Raw genomic sequence first — 10415 nt, forward strand, 5'->3', positions numbered from 1 at the left:
TATAAGGATTTTGTAACCATTTAGCAGCTTTTGTGGGAAAATAGTTAGCAACACTTTTTAAAGAATTGTTGATATTTAAAGCAGGACTCCTCAAACTTAAAAGATAGAAAAAGATATTTTACAAGAACTCCCAAACTATTGGTCTAGCATATTTGGTTGGCAACTCATTTCAAAAAAAGTGTGGTAACTTTGTATAAATCTTACAGCTGTTCGTTTTGACTAGTGTTACGAAAACGTAGAACGTTTTTCGCTTTTATTATTTAATTTTCTTGAAAATTTGAGTAATTTCTGAAATGAACAAGATCTGTAGGAGTTTTATTTCGGTGCTAAGTCACTCCAACTTGGAAAAAACCTATACATCAGCTGCCGTACTGGGACGAAATTTGTCTTTTAAAAGTGATTTATCTCTGGACAAGATATACCCCAAGAGTCGCTTGCAACTTTACACACCACCACCGGTAAGGTTTGAAATTAACAAAAAGGAAATGTTATTCATACTTGTTATACTTACAGCCTGCCAGCAAGGATGACAAATTTTCCGGCTTTATACCCATAAACAAATTGCAAATCACCTACAGCCGCAGTTCGGGACCCGGTGGTCAACATGTGAATACTGTGAACACCAAAGTAGATGTACGCTTTAAATTAACTGAGGCGGATTGGATACCAGAGAAAACTAGAACAAAATTATTAAATGGTGTAAGTTTAGTGTTTTTGTGGAAGTTTTGCAAGTTTTTTTTTTAAATTCTTTTTATTTTTAGTTAGAAAATAAGATCACCAAAGAGGGTTACTATGTAATCAAAAGTGATTTAACTCGTTCCCAGCAAATGAATTTAGCTGATGCTTTAGAAAAATTGAGAACTGTCATAAGAGACTTCGAATATGAGGCTGCTCCTACATCAGAAGAAACATTGGAAAAAATTAGGAAAAGGTAATTTTTTGAAGAAATGTTGCAAATTTGCTGATGTTTATAAAATTTTGACTTGACTATCGGGAATATTTTGAAAATTTGAAAACAAACTTGTTTCATTTGAAAATCAAAAAGAAAAATGTTAAAAATTTAAAGCTAAATTCAGAGATTATTAAAGATATGCAACAAACGTCAGTCGTCAAAAAAGTAATATCGAACCGTATGTATATTTTGACTCTGGTTGTGATTTATATAGAGCGAGGGAAAAAATTTAATTTTGCCTCCTTTCAAACCACAACCATTTTGACATATTCTTTTGTGCTTTCTATTGCCATATTATTGAAACCAGCTGATTCATATCTGTATAATTTGTGGCTAAATTCATTGTAATTTGAATGTGATTTCTTCAAAATCGAATTACGGAGTTATTTTGGTAAAAAATTGGCTTTTAAACTTAAATTTGTTTTGTGGTCAAAAATTGGTTTTTGGCCATTTATGCTTAATATTACAGAAATAAATGAAAAAATTAAAAATAATTGTTCATATCCTTCACCAGTGGTAATTCTGTTTGTAATTTTGTAATTCTGTTTGTAATTTATTTCGAAGTAAAATTCGAATTTTCATTCATATCATAGAAAGCTTATATTCTGAAAATACTTTAAAATTCATGAACTTTTTTATTTTTTTTTCAAAATTTTTAAGTTCGAAATTGTAAAAATTTAGAAATTGGTATCAAATTGTACTAAAATAATTTTTTCAAGAATCCTCATGAGTTAGAGATTATTTTAACAGCTTTCAAAAATTTTCGAACATAAGATCGAATTTTCGAAATTATGTAATTTCGAATTACATTGTCATTTGGTTTATTCATGATCTATGGATTATTTTAACAGCTTCAATATTTTTCGAACATAAGATCGAATTTTCAAATTTAATCTCGAATTTTCGAACACAATTCTCATTAGTTTTATGTTTGAATTCCAAATTCAATTCCAAACTTTTATTTAAAAAAAACATAACAAATAAAAGCTTGTAAAAATAGTTTTTTTTTGTGGCTAACTGTCATTTTGTTAAAAAATCCATTTTTTTTTGTTGAAAATCCGGTCTTTATTCCGAAAAAAATCTTTTTAATTTTTATAACTTTCTTTTATATTTCTAGGCAAGAAAAAGCTGCCCGTGAACGTCTATTTGTTAAACGTCAACGTTCACAAGTCAAAGCTGATCGTCAAGGACCCTCAGGAGTTGATTTTTAAAACCAACTGCATATTATAGTCATGTAAAATACAAAGTATAATTAAAACAACAATAAATTCTTTAATTTTACAAAATTTTTGTTCAAATTTTATCTGTTAAATAAATCTATTTAAAAACACAAACACAATTTTACGAAAACTTCAATTGTTTATTGAATTAAAGGCCTACAAATCCTTATTATTTATTAAACATTTACAAAAAGACAAAAATAAAGTGAACAATATATAATTGGAAGACTGTATATAAAACTAAACAGCCATAGAAGAATGACAAAGAACTAAACCTGACAAAGTATAACAATAAAAATTATACAATACAAAAAAAAAGAAGAAAAAAAGTAGAGAAAGATAATAAACCTTAAGCATCAGCATCTTCAGAGGGGGTATACGTTAAATGTAAAGGATCCTCTTCCGCTGGTGTAACAATAAATTTCCGGCGTTTACGTTCATCGACCATGCCGGTGGGTGTAGTTGTGGCGGAAGTGCCTTTCGAATCACTAGCCAGGGAACTGGCATCTGCATTAATGATATTTATAGTGGGACAAGCTACCTTGGTGGGCATGGTGGAACAACGTGGCAGCTAATAAAGATAAATAGATATGTATATTTCAATTGTATGAGTGATATAAATTAGTTATTTACATTTTCACTTAAAAGTTTGTAGCTAGTGCCAAAGTCCGCCAAACGTCCAGTGGGACGGCGAGCCAAACTAAATCTATGCCTTAATAAAAAGTTAAGAAATATAAAAAAAATAACGTTTAAAATTTCTTTCTTTAAGCCAAACCTTTTCTCCTTCATAGAATGCTGTTGTGTAATGGTTGAATATAATCTCTCTATACGATGTACCGTGGAATAATTCTCTCTTATGGGCTCGTAGGTAAGTTCAAAGGGATGTCTGCCACCCACCGGTGACCAAGTATTCTGATACACTGCCTCATCCATGTGTATGTTGCGCAGAAAATCACAACTAATACCCAAGGCCTTTTGATCCTCTTTGGGTAAATTAGCAAACTCATCAATAATGGCCGTGTCTGTATCAAAACCATTACGATTAAGATCACGGGCAATTTTGATATCATGTTTCCAAAATTCTCGATTATTACCCGATATTGCGGGAGCTATTTCTTTAACCTTTAACACCAATATGCCCATAATATAAATGCATATAATATTAGATATGGTTAAACACATGCTTATAGTACCCAAAATAGCCAATTCAGTAGCTTGATTATTTGAATACATGGTATTTTTCACCACATTACTATAGCGGGACTCATCATTTTCGAAAAATTTATAAATCAAAGCTAAAGCCCAGAGAAGGCCCTGTAATAAAAAATCACATAAAATCAAAGTATAACTGAATACAACATATAACACTAACCGAATTAACAGCGGGCGGCAGTAGTGAAGCGGATATGGCCACACCCACCAATGAGCCAATATTACCACCCAATATACCAATTGCAGCAGCTGCACCCGAAGGTATAGCTGTAAATACACCCACTATAAGAGAATGCAGTTCACAGCGTGCAATCATTTCATCGGTAAGGCCCTCTCCAATGCTATAGCGATCATCGGTGGTACAAACCACCATGCCAAACAGAAAACCCACCAATACCGCCATTAATATGCCTATTAGCTCATTCTTTAAGCCCAAACTGCGCAAAGAATGATCCTTGATGACTGTGCCAAAAATGGCCGCTATAATGGGACCCATTAAAGGCGAAATTAACATGCTAGAGGCCAAAAAGATGGTGCTATCCTCCACCAAACCAAAAGAAGCTAAAATTCTAAAAAAACAAATAAAATATACCTTACAAATTAAGGTAAGTTTAAAAATAAACTTACGCTGCCGATACCACCAACACTACAAAATCAAAAGTTATGGCCGCATCTTGCCTTACATTACGTATTATATTTGCCACATTTAAACGACTGCGCACCGTATTCATAAAACGCTCCCAGGCGCTTTGTTTCTGAGCCAAGTTATTTCTATAAAGTGGCCCAACATTTTCAAAAATGTTACGATTTTTTTTGGGATTTCAAACTTACTCTGTGCTAAAGTCATTTTCCATATCGTTATCAAGTTTTTGTGCATAGGTTTTTGAGGTTAAACAATTCATCACCGACACGGTGGATCCTTCCCGATCTCCTATACCCCATTCGTTTAAATTATCCAATATTTTCTCATAGGTTTCATTGAATTCAACGGTGAAGAAAATCTAGAATGAAAAATATTAAAATTTGTGTAGATTTCTGTAACACATTCGGGTAACTGTCGACGAACTAGAGATTTTCCGTACCATTTACGGTCATCAATGGCTACCGAATTATCTATTTAATTAATTATTCTAACATGTACGAGAACCTTACTTAGGGAGTTTGCAATATATGTAGGATTTTGCAAACTCCCTAATTGGTTACATTACTATTTAACTAGGTTTTTTATACCCTTCACCATGAGTTTGTAATTTCTATCGAAGTCGATATAGCCATGCAAGGGTATATATAAGCAGGGTTTCGATATTCAGCTCTAGCAACATATTTCTTACATTTGACTATGCAATAAATATGAAATTATCTCATTTCATCACAATCAGCTAATATAAATATTCATACTGTTCGTTCGTATTACTATTAAAATTGCAATGCTAGTCTGCAATTTTTAGTAGCAAACACAATCCATTGCATATCCACCAAAATATATGTTCGTGCTTTAGTACCACACACAGTTTTTCTGTCGTGCTAATATTGCACTCCATTCGTTTTATTTTGTTGTGCTGGCAAACTTTTCTAGCAAAAATACACACTTCTGTAGTTGTGCTATAGCACAATTGACATTTCTGCAATTGATGCTATCAGTTGCTGTTCTTGATAAGTTGCATAACAACATATCAGTAAACACACCCAATGTACAGTTGGGCAGAATCAAAATTTTTTTGAAATATATCTGGCATTTCTAAACGGCTGATCTGATCAGGATAAAATTTGACGCGGGCATAGCCAAGGAGTATTCGAGTTTAAATTATTGAAATGGGACCTACAAATGCCTCAGGGGCGGCGCTATGGGGGCTCAGAATAGGGTACCTTCGTCATGCAAAATTTTTAAACACGTGCCATTTTTTTGTTTCCCATTCGATTTCAAAGAGTTTTATATGTTTAGAAAGCGCTCGCCTATGTCTTGAAAAAATATGCTTGTGTGTGCTATTTATCTCTTATACTTTTCGAGTTATAGGCATTTCAAAATTGAAATTTTAAAATTTTGCCATACCTTGGTCCGCTTTTTTAAAAATATAGGTCGTACTTTTGTACCGAACGGGCTCGATTTTTTTTTGTTAGTTAGACAACTAAATTATCAGTAATATACAAAATATTTCAGAGTAATATCGATTATAGATCCAAAAATAAACGATTTTCAATTTAAGAATTCAAAAAATAGTAGATTTTTGCTGTTTTTTGGATGAAAAGGTGACTTAAATCTTTTTTATTAAAAAAAAACTTTCTTTAAGAACATATAACAATTTTATGTTTTTCTGTAAGGTAGCTTTACAGAGAACATTTTGATATAAAAAACATGTCCTATTTTTTGAACATGTTGCCCTTTCGTCCTTCGGAATTTGACCTATTTTTTGATAAAAATTTCAACTTTGGGCCACATGTTCTAAAATCCCAAAGTTGGGATCAAAAAACGGAAAGCAGCTTTAGAAACCTTGATTTGTTCCCTATTTATCCCCAAAGTATTTTCCCAGCCCCGAAGGAAATGTAGACCATATGGTTAAAATTGTAAAAAATACCATTTTCGGGATTTTCGCTTAAATTTTTAGGAATTGTGGGATTCCTTTTAACCTTTTGAAAAGTTTTTTTAAACTTTGTAATTTGGAATGACAAATTTAAAAAACGTTGAAAATTTCATTGAGTTTTGCTAATAAATAAAGATTTTATTACAGATTACATATTTATTGAGTTTCTAAAACTAAAATTTTTATCAAAATTTTAATAGGATTGCAAATACATATTAGGAACAATTTGATCCACATTTATTCCGAACATTTTTTTTTCTTGTTTAGATATTTTAATTTTTGGTCTTACAAAAAAAATGCAAGTCAATATCTCAGTTAGATTCAAAAATATTTACACTAATGAATAATCGTTATTTCGTATTACATACTTGACAATAAAATAACTAGCAGCATCCAAATAGCCAAAAAACAAGAAATATCAATGCAACCATAGCAAAGCAACCAAAGAAATGTAAATTGCTGCCAGAGAAAATTGATAGCACAACAAAACAAAAACGAATGCTGACGCGCAATATTAGTTCGGCAAAAAAGTGTGTATGCTGCTATAGCACGAACATATATTTTGGTTGTTGTGCTACAATAACGAGTTGACAACTGGTTGTATCTGCTACTAGAAATTGCAAACTAACTTTGCAATTTGTATAGTAATATATGAATAGTAACAGCAATTTATATTAGCAGAGTTATACAAAATTATAATAGTAACTATATTTTTAGTATGCAGATTGATAAAAATGTATATTTACTGCAATTGACGGTTAATATAGTAGCAATTGTAAACCCTGTATATAAGTTTGTCATTCCGTTTGTTATTTCTACATTTGGATCTATTTCTGAATCGTTATAGATACCGAAGTCGATATAGCCATGTCCATCTGTATGTTGAAATCAACTTTCCGTAGCCCCCAAATAACTTACATACATGATTCACACATCAAAATCGGGAATTCTTCCGACTCGGTTGTTATTTAAAATCACCTAAATCGGCCCACAAATGGCTGAGATATAAGGAAAAAACCGGAATAACCTCGATTTTTTTACCTATTTTGGATCTATATCTGGATTACTAAGTCAATAATATAGACAATATGGATATCTAATGATAGATATTTCAAAGTCCATTGCAACGATGTATATAAGGCTATAGTAAGTTGGACCTACAATGGGTAAAAATCGGGAAAAATATTTTATAAGCCGAATTTTTTTTCAATCAAAAAAATTTTTTGTTATAAATTCTTTTTCCAAAAATTTTTTTTAAAAAATTAAAAAAAAAATTTAAAAAAAAAGTTTTGAAAAAAATTAAAAAAGAGGTTTTTAAAAAAAATTATTTTAAAGTATAATTTGGTGAAGGGTATATAAGATTCGGCACAGCTCTTACTTGTTTTACCATGTACGGCGGATAATCCGATTTTAATAAAATTTCCCATGACTATAAAAGGGGTTTTATTCAGTTTAAGTTGTGAATTTCGACTTTAAAGACTAGGAGGGGAAGTGCAAAGTCTTAAGGCCATAAAGTGGAGTATGAAAAATTGAAAATTATGTCATATTTTTATTCTCGATCCATTTAAACTAACAAATAATACAAAATAATCGACTACCATAAAATAACATTATTCGTAGATTAAACTTAATTTAATCTCCAATCTTCAAATCAAAAACTCGCCTTTAGAATTATTTTTTGGGATAAAGATAATCATGTTCTCTGTTTAAATCCGTAAATCCTGCTTAAATTTGTTTCAGGTTTAACTTAACATCTTGTTAAGCTTTAAATAACAAGTAAAAAACTAGCTCTTTAAGGGAGACATTGCATTATGAAAACTGAAGGGTAGTTAGCGATAATTTAGAGCATATTTAGAAAGAAATTTTTTTTATTTAGGGGGGTTATTCCCTAATTCGATTCGAAATGAAATCTTTTTGAATTACAATGTATTTAGCACACAAAATTCGAACATTTACGTTTTTGGATTGAGTTACGCAGTAAGTCCCGGTCCACACTGAAACATTTGCTGCAAAACATTTTTAAATTCTCTTTTGAAACTGCATTCGTGTCCACACAGTAAAGTTTTTGCTTTTCAGTTTTTGACATTTCTGTACAGTACGAATACGAACGAATAAATGTGGATGACATACTCAACTAAAACTTCATGTACATGAAACAAAGTTCCCTTTTTCATTCCTCTTTCCCCTTTCATCAACAAACTCAAATGTTTCACAGTGTGGACCGGGACTAACCAGAGAGCATCAAAAGTGAGTAAACGCCACAAGTTATTTGATTTTTTTAAGATAATGAAAATCCTAAAATCGATCCATCGATTAAAATGTAAAAGTTTGGGTTTGTTAGAGATTGGGCTGATTAATAGATTCGGTTCTGAAAAAGAAAGATTTATGTCGGACAATACCCAGCAAAAAATAATGGAAGTGCATCTTTACATATGACATTTTAATCACATCTAAAGTTGCAAATGAATCTTTTCTACCTCTGAAGATGTGATTTTAAATATGGGTATTTGACACTGAATTATAAATATTTCGTTGATGTAATTGTTTCCTACATTTTTTGAATTTTATAAAATTTATTAAAACCTGTAAAAATTGGTATACAAACAATTTTTACATTTTTTAATCATTAAAATTAATCAACCATTGTTTCATAAATTTTATAACTACATTAAAATCAATTCATAAATGCTCAATTACATCACTTTTTTTCTATTATTTATATTTCCATCCAAGATGCCAAAAAAATATAGGTATCCACTACCTACATTAAAATAACACCTTAAAATCGAAATTTAATCGCATCGAAAGCATCGAATTTATTAAGTAAAAAGTTGTCAAAAATGAACAACATCCCTCCAATGACAAGCTAATGTAAAATTCATAGCTTTTTCACCAAAATTGGAAGTACATCAAGCATGCTATTTGTTGTGAAAATTCTGCATCTTCTTCCTCACTTTTTTTGCTGGGTAATAAATGTCAGTGAATTTATCAATAATTGGGAAATTTAGCACAATTCTTACTATAATATTAATTTTGTATTCCCGTATAAATATGTACGTGATAATGATTTTCATGAACTTTAAAAAAAATCAAAAAATTCACTGGTGTTTACTCACTTTTCAGGCTCTCTGTATATCTATAAAAGTACAACATTTCAATAATTTACCTGATACATACGACCCTCAGCATCTTTCGCCCATGTGGCGCTTTGTATATGAAATTTTTTTAAAATTTCTTTAAGTACTGTTTCCATACAAATATCTTGCGATAGTTCCAAATCAATATATTGGTCTTTCTTTTTTAGATGTTTTCGCTTAGTCGAAGATAATATATCTCTTATACCTTCCCAAGATTTACGCATGGCCGGCAGGCCATCCTAAATAAAATGAAGAAATACCAAAGAATTTTAGTTGTTTACAAGATAAATATTAACAAAACCAACTTACGGTTAAATTTGCATCCACATCCTTCAGACTGCTGGTGGCACCCAAATCATGTGATTTTATAGCATCTGAAAGTTCCTCCAAAATATTGGTTTTCTGACTAGATTTTCTACGCTTGGGAAAAGTGCCGTATTGTATAGAGCCTAATACACCGGCCATTTCACCATCGGTACTGGCTGAGATCGAGGGTACATCAATAGTGGTTGCGCTAATGGTATCTGCATTGTCATTGATAACTTGACCTTCATTTTTATTATTAAATAGTCCTGTTGTTGTTGGTGTAGTATTTGTCGTTGTTGTTTTACTACTGTCGATTTTTAGCGGGAACGTACCGGCCGTGGTTGGCGTAGTATCAGTTTGTTCCGCTTTTAATAAATCATACTTTTTTGCTAGAAATTCACGCTTAAGACGTTCTTCTTCGATGGCTGTGGGTATTGTGACGACAAATAATACTGATGCCATGCCATCCATAATTGGTTTGTAAATATGTATATAAACAATTATAAGAACACAAAATCAAAACAAATAAACAAATAAGGTATTGAAAACTTAACGGAATTAAAAATTAAATTTTAATTATTTTTTTTTTCAAATTTCAACAATAAACAAATGCACCAGCATTTTTCAATTAAATGCCAACGTTAGCACAACACACTGATTAATGTATAGATTGCAGATAGGTTAGTAATTTTCCTCTTTTATTTATTTTGTATTATTTTTTTATTATTTAGTTGTTGTTTATTGCATTAATATTTAGCTGCTACTCATTATTATCTCTCTCTCCTTAATAATTATAACAGATAACGGTATTATATGTCTTTGAATGTAATCATGTTTTTTGTAAAAAAAAACTAAAACAATAAATTCGCAGGGTTGTTTAAAATAGTTTCATTGTATGATTTTAACTAGACACTTTCATAATTATTGAATAACAACATCAAAAGTTGTCTTATCAATAAACAAATTTTTATAAAGTGTCGTTAAATTTTAAAATAGAATATGTACTTTA

General features: G+C 30.9%; 2 protein-coding genes across 2 annotated transcripts; one reads left to right on the plus strand and one right to left on the minus strand.

The window, feature by feature from the left end:
• The first annotated feature begins 193 nt into the window (after positions 1 to 193).
• On the plus strand, positions 194 to 2291 carry LOC135949944 (large ribosomal subunit protein mL62). The gene is made up of 4 exons (XM_065499406.1): positions 194 to 458; positions 514 to 699; positions 762 to 931; positions 2070 to 2291. Exons 1-4 carry the CDS (start codon positions 294 to 296, stop codon positions 2161 to 2163), a joined length of 615 nt encoding a protein of 204 aa, XP_065355478.1. The 5' UTR covers positions 194 to 293; the 3' UTR covers positions 2164 to 2291.
• LOC135949942 (uncharacterized) lies at positions 2292 to 10169 on the minus strand. Its single transcript, XM_065499403.1, has 8 exons — positions 9410 to 10169; positions 9130 to 9339; positions 4216 to 4385; positions 4012 to 4155; positions 3545 to 3953; positions 2948 to 3486; positions 2806 to 2884; positions 2292 to 2743 (listed from the first exon to the last, which is right to left on the minus strand). The coding sequence occupies exons 1-8, from the start codon at positions 9875 to 9877 to the stop codon at positions 2522 to 2524; spliced, it is 2241 nt and encodes a 746-aa protein (XP_065355475.1). The 5' UTR covers positions 9878 to 10169; the 3' UTR covers positions 2292 to 2521.
• Positions 10170 to 10415: the final 246 nt, after the last annotated feature.

Source organism: Calliphora vicina, chromosome 2 (genome assembly GCF_958450345.1).
Source record: "Calliphora vicina chromosome 2, idCalVici1.1, whole genome shotgun sequence".
NCBI lineage: Eukaryota > Metazoa > Arthropoda > Insecta > Diptera > Calliphoridae > Calliphora > Calliphora vicina.

Coding starts and splice junctions, on each gene's coding strand:
- LOC135949944 (XM_065499406.1), top strand. CDS start 294: ATGAACAAGATCTGTAGGAGTTTTATTTCGGTGCTAAGTCACTCCAAC. Junction 459..513: donor AACTTTACACACCACCACCG/GTAAGGTTTGAA, acceptor TTATACTTACAG/CCTGCCAGCAAGGATGACAA. Junction 700..761: donor GAACAAAATTATTAAATGGT/GTAAGTTTAGTG, acceptor TTTTATTTTTAG/TTAGAAAATAAGATCACCAA.
- LOC135949942 (XM_065499403.1), bottom strand. CDS start 9,877: ATGGATGGCATGGCATCAGTATTATTTGTCGTCACAATACCCACAGCC. Junction 3,954..4,011: donor GTGTTGGTGGTATCGGCAGC/GTAAGTTTATTT, acceptor TTGTTTTTTTAG/AATTTTAGCTTCTTTTGGTT. Junction 2,885..2,947: donor CATTCTATGAAGGAGAAAAG/GTTTGGCTTAAA, acceptor CTTTTTATTAAG/GCATAGATTTAGTTTGGCTC.